At 33.8% G+C, this 13567-nt stretch overlaps 1 protein-coding gene across 5 annotated transcripts in view; it reads left to right on the top strand.

Annotated features, from left to right (window-relative positions):
- Positions 1 to 13567, top strand: part of IQCB1 (IQ motif containing B1) — a 59178-nt gene that overhangs the window by 43442 nt on the left and 2169 nt on the right. For all 5 annotated transcript variants that reach the window (XM_079155306.1, XM_079155305.1, XM_079155308.1 and 2 more), the window contains 2 exons: positions 1931 to 2079; positions 8315 to 8446. In XM_079155306.1, the coding sequence (XP_079011432.1) occupies positions 1931 to 2079; positions 8315 to 8446 (281 nt within the window). The remainder of the gene's footprint in view (positions 1 to 1930; positions 2080 to 8314; positions 8447 to 13567) is intronic.

The following is a 13567-nucleotide window of genomic DNA, read 5'->3' as shown; positions in this document are numbered from 1 at the left end:
TCTTTCAGATAAATTAGTGAAATATAAAAATTTATATTTAAAGAAAAACATAAACTTGTTGAACTTAAGTAAGGAGTTAGAATATTGCTACATTGTGCCATTAGAACTTTACTCATTCTCTAGTACACACCTTGTGTTATTTTGTTGCCACCTTTGAGAAATTAAGCTGAAATTAGTGTAAGTGTGATCTGGGAGGCTGTTGGGTACAAGATTTTTTTTCTCATTTTTCCTTTTTTTATTACTCATTCATTCCCAGGATTCTTCACTAGCACCTTATTTCTCTTATTTTCCCTTAAATGTAGATAGTATCCAGAGTTCCAGCCTTACCCACTTATTCTCTTGTTGCTCTGCCTAGTGTGTCCCATCCATAACTATAGCTTCAACTCTCAGTTGAATGTTTGGCACTCATATTAGGGCTCACCCTCTGCCCTAAGTTCTAAAGCAGTACTGTTCCAGTAGAATGTGTTAAATAAATAAATGGTTATATGTCTGCACCATCTAAAACAGTAGCTAATGACCAGAGGAGATGTTGAGTATTTGAAATGTATCTAATGCTTTCAAGGACCTCATTTTTAATTTTTATTTTATTTTAACCTAGGTAAATACTTATGTCTAATGTCTTCTATTTGAGACAACACAGCTCTGTAGCAAGCTACCTATTGGATAGCTTTTCTTATTTATCCATAGGCATCCCCAAAACTGATGCCATTTATACTGCCTCCCAGATTTCCTTTTCCTTGATTCTCCATTTCAGTGATGGTGCCAACAATCTACTTCATTTCCTATCTGAGACATCCTAGAGTTCCATCCTTTTCTCACCTCCACATTTTACGAGTCATTAAATCCTATCACCTTTTTATACAGTCTTTCAAATATACTCCTTTTTTTTTTTTTTTTTTTTTTGGTACCAGGAATTGAAGTTGGGGGCACTCAACCACTGAGCCACACTCTCCAGCCCTATTTTGTATTTTATTTAGAGATAGGATCTCACCTAGTTGCTTAGCGCCTTGCCATTGCTGAGGCTGGCTTCGAACTTACCATCCTCCTGCCTTAGGCTCCCAAGCCACCAGGATTACAGGTGTGCACCACCACACCTGACCAAATATACTCCCTTTTTATTACCACCAACACTACCTTCTATTGCTTTTTTCTGTCACTTTGCTACTATGAACCCTTGGCTGTATGCTTACCAACTCCCAGAAAGTTAAAAAAAAAAAAAAGTAATCTGTGTAAACCAATTGGAAATTTGGAATCACACAAAGTAAAGCAGATAATCAACCATAGACATATTTTGCCTTTTCCATCTGATAGTACCAAGTGATTTCCTAACCATGTACTGATGATTATTTTTTTAATGTTCTTACCATTAAATTTTCAACCCTTTTGTTATTACCCTGCCACAAAAAATATTGTGTCCTTTCTCTAAAGAAGCTGTATAAGCTGAGAAAGTTTTCATTTCTATATTCTGAAAACTATGTAAAATAATAGAATTGGGAAAATTGGTGAATAATATTTTTTTCCCTTTTTTTCCATTTTTTTATTAAAAATCATAAATTTACATAGGGCAATGTTGTTTGATTCATTCTGTTATTTTTCCCCTTTCCCCCACCCCTCCCACCACTCTTTTCCCTCTATACAGTCCTTCCTTCCTCCATTCTTACCACCCTCCTTATCCCTAACCCTAAACCTAACCCTAACCCTAACGCTAACCCCTCTTACCCCCCATTATATGTCCTCATCCGCTTATCAGCAAGATCATTCGTCCTTTAGTTTTTTGAGATTGGCTTATCTCACTTAGCATGATATCCTCCAATTTGGATAATATTCTTAAAAGAGGACTGTAAAATTGTTATTACCACTGTCCTAATTCCAAAACTTAAAAAAAAAAATAGCAGTAAGTATGTTGTAATAGCATCTGTCATCTTTTTAGGTCAGTTGGAGAAATACAATCGGGAAATGGAAGAGAAATCAGCACTAATTATCCAGAAACACTGGAGAGGGTACAGAGAAAGGAAAAAATTTTACCAACAGAGGCCATCTCTTACAGAATATAAAGCAGCTGTCACACTTCAAAGAGCAGTGAGTGATGTAGTAAAAGCAGCTCTGAATAAGAAGGCAAAAATGTGTTCACACCTGACTCTTCTATTTACCTCCTTTAAAATGTTCATCAGGTTACTCAGCTTTCCTGAGCCTGTTTCTGCCTTTATAAAATAAGAACCTCTTTGCCTGTGGCCAAACTCATTTAGACATTCAGTCCTTAATACTGCCTTAGAACCATTGGAACCATACCATACTGCAGTGATGCTCTTGTTAATGTATTTTCTTTCTTCCTTGGACTGCAAGTTCCTTGAGGATAAGGAACTCTTCTTTATTCTTGTCAGCTCTCAGCATGTGCATGTTGCATGAACCCATATTTTTATCTTACCTTTTCCACTTGGTTGTTATATAGGTCAGATGTATTCTCTAAGTTGAAAAGTTCTGTGCAAGTACATCATTATCAGATGTGACTCATTTAAATGTACAGATGATGTATTAGGTATAACTATGTCACTAGAACCCTTGAATCATAGAATGGTGTTCTTAAATGATATTTTTACTGAAAATTTTCTAGAACAGAATGTTTTATTTCCTTGGAAAAGCATAACATAAGGCTGTGTTTTTTTTCTTTTTTTCATTTAATAATCCATTTTTCTAATAGCCATGTGTTCTCTTATACAGAGTTGAACTTCATATTAGGATTTCAGGTCTTAAAACATTTAATTTAACAATCCTTAATTGTTGAATTTTAAAATCAATTTTCAGTTTTTTACTATGATAGATATTGAACATTTTTTGTGGATTAACATTTTATGAAGATATTTTAAAACTATCCAGAAGCACAGTAGAGTAAGTTGTACTGGAGAAGTAGGAAGAAATACTTTTCTCCTCCTCCTCCTATAGGCTCTTTTGGGGATCTCAGGTTATAAATATAACATATACTCCTACACTATCACTAAATCACACACACTCCTGATATTTACTCCCTGCTAAACAAGAATGTCTCAGGATTAACCCATTGATAGCCAAGGTTGGAGACGTTTGGAAGAACCTTTTGCTTCTTTATAATACTTTTACTTAAGGGCTATCTCCTTTTAAAGTCTTCCCTGCCAGAGAATTAACTGGGCCCTTATGAGGTTGACTTACTACCTTACCTGATTTAAGTGAACCCAGTACTTTGTTTTTTGTTCTGTTTTGTTTTGTTTTCAGAGACACTGACAGATTTGTTTAGGAAAACAGATACACATTCAAGGGAATGTGGAGCCCAGAACTTCATAAAGAGGCCCTCTGAGATAACACCAGTTTGTTAATCATTCCCTAGAGAGCAGTGGTCATCATGGGAGTGTATCTGAAATTTGTGAAGGTCAACTTGTTTTGGTTTTCATACTTTCCATGGCATCTGAAGGAAAAGATTAGTCATATTTGCCTCATGTCTGCCCAACAGAATAAAGAAATATGAGTCTCTGCTGAATAAGAACAAAAAGGGATGGGTTAAAATCATGTCTATAGTCTTTGCATCTCACTACCAACATAACAGTGAAGTCAAAGCAAAGCTAACAAACTGGAAAAGGAAATAAGAAGATTGAGTTTTTCGTTTTGTATTTGTTTTTGTTTTTGTTTGCATGTGGGGGTGGGGGGTGCTGGGAATTGAACCTTTGCTAGGTAAACGCTCTTATTACTGAGCCACATCCCCAATGCTAAGATTAGCTTCAAAGGAAGAAAATGGCAAAGTACAGAGAGAAGAAAGGGTAGTAGAGAATATTAGGGCAGTGGTCAGTAAAGGATACATTTTGCTGTAGTTTTAAAGCCTCATTTCCTAAGACCTGTATTATCCACTTCAATAGCTATTAAGTACACGTGGCTGTGGAGCACTTACTGTATAACTAGGCCAAATTACAACGTGCTCTAAGTGTAACATACACACCAGATATTTTGAAAACTTGATATGAAGAGAGTAAAGTATTTCATTAATCCTTTTTTATGTTGGTTACATGTTGAAATGCTAATATTTTGTGTATATTCTCATAATTTTTTTAAGATTTACTATACATAAAGTATTATCTCACCTGTTTATACTAGGTTACTACTAGGAAATTTAAAATTACATGTGTGACTTGCATTATATTTCTTTTGCACCACTATTGACCTTGGAAAGTAAGAAAGGGAGACAATTCATCAGCTTCCTTGAAAGTAATAGAAGGGAATAAGTTTATCCTTTCAATCAACTTGTCCTTCAGGAGGAGACTGGTTATTAGCGTCTTGGGCAGGAAAAGAAAGGGCAGAACAGTTATCCCCCTTCTCTTCTTTGCTTACATTATACAAAAAGAGACATTGCTTATCCAGTATTAAAAATTGATGGAACACTATGAAAACTGGCCAGTTTCAAATTCCACAGCCTTACTCACATAGATAAGTTTCAGTAGGATTACAGTGCTGGAATTAAATTTGAAGAGTTAGCTGCCTTTTCCTTTTGAATGCTCTAGGATGCTTTTCTCTTGCTTTCATCTCTTGAAATTAAAAAGCTGAGAAAGGTGATGTATCCTGATCCCTAGAGCCAGAATAATGGCCTATCAATTGCTACATACTTAGCAGAAAAATACTATAACATTATCATACATGTGCATCATGACAAAGCATAAAAGGATTTAGTGAAACAAACCAATGGCAATTAAGCAAATAAACTCTGGGAGATAAATAAAACATCAAAGAGTATTGAAATGACAAAGATTAAAGAAAAGAGTTGAGAGAGAAAAGGAAGCTTTTCTGATCTAGAAGTAGAGAGAAGTTCCCACGATTACATCATAAGCCCAGGGTGGTACCAAAAGCATGGGGTAGAAAACAGATGAAAGAGGCAAAAATGAAAAGGAAAGGGAAGAATAGAAGGAAAGGAAAGGGTGGCAGGGTGCACAAGAACAGTAAAGGCTCTAGCACCATACTAAAAACAGGGGTACAAAGACATTTTATATACTTACATCAAGACCTCCATTGTTTTTTTTCTTCTCAGTTCTCAGAGTACTGTCAGCCAGGCTTATATCCTGTAGATGGTAGATTGGAAGCATTTTCTCTGGGAAATCTGAACAGCCGAAGGGAAAAGTCATAAGTGTGTTCACATTGAAATACCCCAGTAAAACAATATGGTTCATTAACCCTATATTGAAGTATACGGCAGATAATTCCTACCCAGCTGCTCAGAATTTCAAAATAGCTCTTTAGCGCCCACCCTTAAATATCAGCTGAAAAGGTAAGTGTTGCTGAATATCTGAGGAAAAGCCATGGCCAAAACAAATTGAGTAATGCTATTTGGTAGAAAGAGACATTGCAGGAATTCTAAAATAAAATTTATCTTCACATATTATTTTTTCAGATAAAAGAAGATAATTAGGGGCTGGGTTTGTAGGTCAGTGGTAGAGCACTTGTCTGGCAGGTGTGAGGCACTGGGTTTGATCCTCAGCACCACATAAAAATAAATAAACAAATAAAATAAAGGTACTGTGCCCATCTACAACTAAAAATATTTTTTAAAGAAGAAGATAATTCTTGACAGAAATGTCGAAAGCCATAAAAGACCCAAGGCAAAAGTTAAGGAAACGCCTTAGCAAGGTGAGACAAAAAGATTATCAATCCAGGATGTACAATGCCGAGAAAAAACAGGAGAAGAAACCAAATCACTTAAGATTTCACAAACTGAATTTTATGACCTTTAAACTAAAAGGACCAACTAAATATCTAAGACAATGACAAAAACTCACATTTGTTTCACATTACCCAGAAATATACTGGGATCAAATGGAATTCTCAATATTACATACTTAACCAAACATCAATTAAGGGTAGGACAAAGATATTTTAGTTTAGTTTTATTTTTTGAGATGGGGTCTTGCTAAGTTACCTAGACTGGCCCCAAACTGGTGATCGTCCCACATCAGCCTCCTGAATATTTATAACTACAGGCACATAGTACTGCCCCTGCCTTCCCAAAGACATTTATAAGCATCATAAAATCTCTGGAACAAAGGAGTAATCCATGAAAGAAGACAATGTGGAATCCGATAAATGCAAGGGAAAGATGAAAGGGAGTAACCCAGGGTGAATGGGGACCACAGGATAATAGCTATGCCTTAGGCATAGATATTCAAGTAAGAAAACTCCAGAAAGTACGTGTCCAAGAAAATGAATTTGAGGGACTGGGGTTGTGATTCAGTGGTAGAATACTCGCCTAACACATTTGATTCTCAGCACTGAATATAAATAAATAAAAATAAAGGTCCATCAACAACTGAAAAAATATACATATATTAAAAAAAAGAAAAAAATTAATTTGAATATGGCATATTGCCTGATGTGTTGTAATGTCTTGACAATTAGAGCAAGAGTTTATGTAATTGGTAATAACTATATAGAAAATGAAGCACAAAATCAAAAAAAGTTTTAATTCCAGAGAAAATAAATGTGTTAAGAAAGGAAAAATAATCATAATGTATGCTTCAAAAGTGAATAGCTTTGGAACCTGGGGGGTCTTCAGCACCACATAAAAATAAATAAATAAATATGTAAATACAATAACATTTTAAAAAGTAAATAGCTTTTATGTAGTAATAATGTGTAAATATTGAACACTGATTTAACTAAAATTTTGACATAATAATATTGGATGGATGGTATATGTAAAGTATGTGAGAGTATAAACAGTGAAATTTTAATCCATATTTTACATTCAAGAATCTCAGTAGATGATACAGATATTTGAAAAAATAAAACAGAAAAGTAGATGGAGATCACTATCAAAATAAAAACCTGATAAAATTGTTGCCTTTGGGATTGAGAACAGGGTAGGGCAGAGAACTGTAGATGTTTGGATAATAATTAGTGTAACACTGACACTTTAAACAATAGAATTATACCATCAAACTTTCTCTGGAAAGAGCCAGATAGGAAAACATTTTAGGCTTTGCTGGACATGCAGTCTGTTGTAGCTCCTAAACTCAACAGTTGTAGTACAAAGGCAGCCATAGATAATAGTAAACAAATGAGCATAACTGTATTCCAATAAAACTATTTGCAGACACTGATTTTTGAATTTCACCTAGTTTTACATGTCACAAAATATTTTCTTTTTGATTTTTTTAACCATAAAATATACAAAACCATTTTTAGCTCTCAGGCCATATCAAACCTACAGCAGCAGGACATGGTGGTGCATACCTACATTCCCAGTGACTTGAAGGCTGAGACAGGAGAATCCCAAGTTTGAGGTCAGCCTGGGCAGCTTAGTGAGATCCTGTCTTGAAATAAGACTAAATAAATAAGAAAGGATGAAGGTGTAGCTCAGTGTAAAGTGCCCCTTGGTTCAATCCCAAGTCCAAAAAAAAACTGGAAACAGACTGGATAACTACTTTTTTAAACAGTATGAACTTGTAACTTTGATGAAAATAAAAACTACAAAGAACAGAAAAGAATTTAAAAAAAAAAAGGTGCGAAGAATAATTTCAAATTTGTCTCAATTCATGCCTGTTACAAGATTTGTTATCCTTTGTTTTGTGGTGCTGGGGATTGAACCCAGGACCTCATGCTTGTTAGGCAACTGCTGTACCACTAAGCTACATCTCCGGCCCTATTACAAATTACTTATTTTACCAGAAGGCCATTCTGAAGAACATGACAAAAGACATTCAGAAAATGCTTTTGTCAGCAACTTCGTATCTTAGAATTTTAAAATATTTTCTCATTTACCAAATGTTTTCTTTTATATTATCTCTTTGGTGTTTACAATCCTATAGGACATGCAGAATCAGGGTTCATGTTTTCTGTAGACATAGAACCTGTCCTATAAGATCAGATCACTTGCTCAGAATCATGTAGTTTATAAGGATTTTGAATTAAGACTAGAAATCAATATTTATTTCCTTTTTTATCTCCATTGTTTACTGCAAAAATAACAACTGAATATAGCCTTATAAATTTTAAAGCACTACAGAATATGGTTGGCCTTTGCCTTATAGTAAAGCAAAAGTGATATTCATTCAGTAGAAATTATACTATGGTTTTCAGTAGGTTAATGCATTTTTTACTTACAGTATTTTCAACTTAAACAGTGAGTTTTTTAGGACATAACCCTGTCATATGTCAATGAGCATCTGTATGGTTAAAAAGTCACTGTCCTTCCTTACTATCTCACAGAACTATCCCCCTCCTCATTGTTACATTGGTGTTATTACTCTATGTTGTAGGGAGAAGATACTATAAGGGGAGAAAAATGACAAACCTTTTTTCTCCCCAGGTACTTAAGTTCCTAGCAAAGTGCCGTAAGAGAAAGAAACAACTTGCTCCTTGGCAAAGACTCCAGGAACTCACTGACGTACACAGACTTGAACTGAAGCAACAAGTTGATGATTATATCAGAAGACATCCAGTACGTAGCTTCTAGGCCATAATGTCCATGTTAAATTATTCCATTGCATGGTATTCACCAATAAAGCAGGTTTTGTATGTATTGGTACATTTTTGTCGATATAAGGTGATTCATTGACATAACCACAGTGTTAATGGATTTGAAGATTTTATTTATAATAATATATAATATTTTAGCCACAGAGTTATATAGTCAGTGGCAAAATGTACTTTGCTTCAAATCAGTTATATCTCATATCACACCAGCAGTCTTCCAATAAGAGTATATGTAGCTATCAATGAATATTCATTCTTACATATATACACTCAAACTAACGTGAGAACTTATATTTGCTAGACTGTTAATGAACCTCCAGGAGCTGATAAGATAGAGCATTTGACTATCTGCCTTTTATGATTTTATTACTATAATACTGCTAACAATTTTTCCCCAACAGAAAGATCCATATCTTTGACTTTCTGTGAACACAGTACTGCAAATCAAGTACTTCCACCACTTTCTTCTCTCTTCTCTCATGCTTATACACGTCTTCAAGTTTATAGAAAAATTTGACAGTTTATACATTTCAATCAACAAGAATTCTTATTTCCCTCATGTGAACCAACCATTCATAGTCTATCTTGACACTGTTCACATTAATTTTGTTTTGATTTGTGATATTATTTGTGTTTTGGTTCTTTCTCCTCTTTTTTTTTTCTCCCTCCCTCCCTACCTCCTTCCCTCCCTCCCTCTCTCCTTGCCTTTCTCACTCCTCCTTCCCACACACATAAACATATACTTCTGGAACCTAAAGATTCTAGGTAACTAATTTTAGAGGTTTGATGTGATATTTTAGTACTTTGGTCATTTACCCTTACATTCTACCAAAGATCCCTGCCCCTTAAAAATATATATATACACAGAGTACAAATGTGTTAGTGACTAAGTGTAACCACTGGAACACAGAAATGATAAAAACTAATTTGGATAAAACTAATTATCCAGTGATATAAGGCCACCTGCTTGTAGAAGGCTTTTATCATATAATTTTTTATAAAACATAACTGACTCTTATAATGCGCACCACATAGCAAATATTTTTAGTTTTGCAGGCCATATAGTCTCTACGGGAGCTATTCATCTCTGCTGTGATAGCATTAAAGTAGCCAAAGAATATATGTAAATGAATAGTGTGATTGTGCTTCAGTAAGACATTATTTGCAAAGGCTATTGGTTTTAGTTTGCTGACCTTTTTTTCTTTTTCTTTTGGTTGAAATACATGTGGTTTTGCTTCAGGTAGATATTGGTGTCTTAGCCCTTTGTGCAGGAAGCTGAAGAAGGAGAAGGACTTGTAGGACTTCTGGGAACAAAGAATATTTTATTTTATAGTCCAAATAACATTTTTTGCTGTCCCAAGGATTTAAAAAAAAAAAAAAAACATAATTCTGTTCTAAACTCTTTGAAAAGGTCAAAACAAACCTAACAACCCTATGGTAAGGTCTTTGTTTTGATCAAAAATTATAGCAATTTATAGTAGTGTCTAGAAGGTCTAAAAGCAAAATGCATTAAAACAAGGAGGGGAGAAATAGATATATGTGGTTGAAAGGCTTTTATGTGTAAAGTTGTATGATATCACTCAAAGGTAGATTGAGAAATTAAAGAGTTGTACTATGAATCCTAAATTAACTACTAAAATTAAACAGCAAAAGAGCTATAGTTAATTAGCCTATAAAGGAAATTAAAATGAATCATAAAACATACTTGATTAATCAAAGAGAAGACAGAAAAAGGGAAGCATTAAAGAAAGTGATGGAACAAATAGAAAAATATCAAATTGATAGACTCAAGCATGACCATATTACAATAAATGTAAATGTATTTTCAAATTAAGTGAAAAAGTAAAGCCTGAATATAGAAACATTTTAAATATGAAAATATAAAATGGAACAAAGTTTAATGGTAAAGGATTATTTTTAATCAAGAGAAAATTAAAAATTTTAAATGTTTGGGTATATGATGACAGTTTCAAATCACAAGAAGCCAACATGGATGAACCTTGAAAAAATGCTAAGTGAAATAATCCAGACACAAAAGGAACATTCCATTTATCTGAGTTAGTATATTCAACTTGCTAGAAGTAGAAAGTTAAATCTTAATCTCCAGGAACTAGAAGTTAGAGAATCTTATCTAGAAATAAACTCATATATATGACGAGTTTATTGACAGAAGTGCATAGATACTTCTTTTTTTACTCTTTCACTCTTCCAAAGTTAATGCAGTAGAGACACTGAAGCAATTGGATATCATGTTAAAAAATTAAACTTGGTTGGAATCATATATCACATCATTTACAAAATTTAACTCAAAATGAATAATAAATCTGAATGCAGAACTTAAAACTACAAAATTTCTAGAAGAAAACATTGGTGAAAAATTGTGACCTTGAGTTAGGCAGAGATTTCTTAAATATAATACCAGAAGCAAAAAAGGAAAAAAAAATGATAAATTGACTAAATCAAAATTTAAAACTTCTGTTCTTCAGAAGATACTTAAGACAATAAAAAAAGAAGACAGATTGGGAGAATATTTTTGCCAAGCCTATCCAGAATACAGAAAGGTCCTTTATCTAGAACAGTGAAAGAACTTTCAAAACACAACAATAAGAAAGTATATGACCAATTTTTTAAATAGACCAAAGAGTCCACCAGAGACTTCTGAAGAAAATACACAGATGGCAAATGAAAAGATGCATCATTAGTCATTAAAAAAAAAAATAAAAAGCACAATAAGATAATTCCCACCTGTTAGAATGACTAAAATTTAAAAGATTTAACACACCAAAAATGTTGGCAAGCATGTGGAGGAATGATGATTGATGGACTGCTCATAGGAATGTAAAATGGTATAAACTACTTTGGAAAATAGTTCAGTAATTTCTTAAAAAGTTAAACATATCTACCACATGATTCGGCCATTCCAGTCCTAGATATTTACCCAAGGAAAATTGTAATATGTCCATACATTACACATGAATGTTTGTAACCAAAACCCAGAAACAATCCAAATGGCCAACAACAGATGAATATAAACAGTGGTGCATTCTATACAATAGAGTACTAATCAGCATTGTAAGGGTATGAATTGTTCATTACAATTCATGATTATGCTAAATGAAAGAGGCCAGACAAGTTAGAATGCATGCTGTGTGATTCCCATTTATATAATTTTTAAAAATAGGAACTATAGTAACAAAAAGTAAGTCCATGGTTGTGTGAGATGGGAAGATTGGAAAGGTGAGGGTAAGGAAATATCAAAGGATACAAGGAAATTTAGTGGTGATAAATATTTATTATCCTCCTTATGGTGATAGCTTCCCAGACACATACATATGTCAACACTTAGCAAATTGTACCCTTTCAATATTTGCTAGTGATTATATTCATTTTTACTGCAATAAAGCTGCATATTTTTTAAAAAACAAATTTGACTTAAATGCTGTTTCTTTTTTAAGTTAGAATTAGGGGTCCTGAACTTCTAAAGCACAATCAGACTGACCATTCATAAAATATGACGAATGAACCAGGCACAGCAGTTTATGCCTTATTCCCAGCTATTCAGGAGGTGGATATAGGAGGATCTCAAGTTCAAGGCCAGCCTGGATAACTTAGTAAGACGCTGTCTCAAAATAAAATTTAAGGTTTGGAATGTAGCTCAGTGGTAGAGCTTATGTGAGGCCCTTGGTTTAATCCCCAGTACCGAAAAAAAAAATAAAAATAAAAATAAAAAATATGACCAATCTCAGGTTCTGGTCAATCATATTAACAACTCCTTCCTTAGCCAAGAAACAGAACTGAATTGGAGAGCAGGACAGAAGCACAACTCACAGTTCTTTGTGAACAGAGGTAGAATGAAAGGAGATAGAAGCATCTTTCCTCTCCACCAAATATATCATAGGTTCCTGAACTCTGTAGAGTGCACTGATTTGCTTTTAACAGTTTTAATCATTTACAAATTTAATTACCTTTATAAAAATAACATACCCAAGCCACATGCACCGCCCTCCCCCTCAGCAAATTCTAATTTAGTAAATTTGGTATAGGCTCATTTATCTATATTTTTAAATTTTTAAAATTTGTTTTGAATGTAAAAATCTGCAAAACACAAAAATTATCATTTTAACCACATTTTAGTACATAGTTCGTGTCATTAAAAACATTTATATTGTTGTGCAATCATCATCACTGTTCATCTTCAGAAGGTTTTTATCTTAGAGAACTGAAACTATATCCATTAAACATGAATTCCCCCTTCCCTTTCCACCTGAACCGCTGTTTACCATTTTGTCTCTTGAGTTTGATTTCTCTAAGTACCAGGTAGTACTAGGTTCATAAAATGTCCATTGGTGCCTGATTTATTTTACTTTCAAGGTTAATTCATGTTATAGCTTGTAAGTCAGAATTTCCTTCCTTGTAAAGTCTGAATAATATTCCATGGTATGTTTGTACCACTTTTTGTTTATCCATTTAACAGTAGTACACAGGGTTCCAGTCTCTCCAGTCTTACCAACATTTTTTTGTTTTTTTAAATAGATAATAGGTATGAAGTTTTATCTCATTGTAATTTAGATTTGATTTCTGTAATGATAAGTGATTTTGAGTATCTTTTCACATGTTTATTAACCTTTTATGTATCTTCTTTACAGAAATGTCTGCCCATCTTTAAGTTAGGGTTTTCTTGTAGTTGAGTTGTAGGAGTTCCCTGTAGATTAGTCCTTTATCAGATATATGATTTGCAATTATTTTGTGCCATTCTGTGAGCCACCATTTTACTTTATCATTAGTGTCCTTGATATACGAAAGTTCTTCATTTCAATGAAGTTCTGTTTTTTTAATTGTTGTTGTCTAAACCTCTGATGCAAGAAATCACTGCCAAAACCTGTATTATGATGCTTCCCTTATTTTTTTTCCCAAGAGTTTTATAGTTTCAGCTCATATGTTTAAGTTTTTGATATCTACCTATCTCCCCCTTGACCCCCACTTACATATCCTTGGGGGATTGGTTGTAGGACCCTTATGGATACCAAAATTATCAGATGCTCAATTGGGATAGTATTCCATGTAACCTGTACACATCTTCTATATA

The sequence above is a fragment of the Sciurus vulgaris genome, assembly GCF_902686455.1.
Source record: "Sciurus vulgaris genome assembly, chromosome: 10".
NCBI classification, from domain to species: Eukaryota; Metazoa; Chordata; class Mammalia; order Rodentia; family Sciuridae; genus Sciurus; species Sciurus vulgaris.
This window is presented reverse-complemented; position numbering and strand designations above follow the sequence as displayed.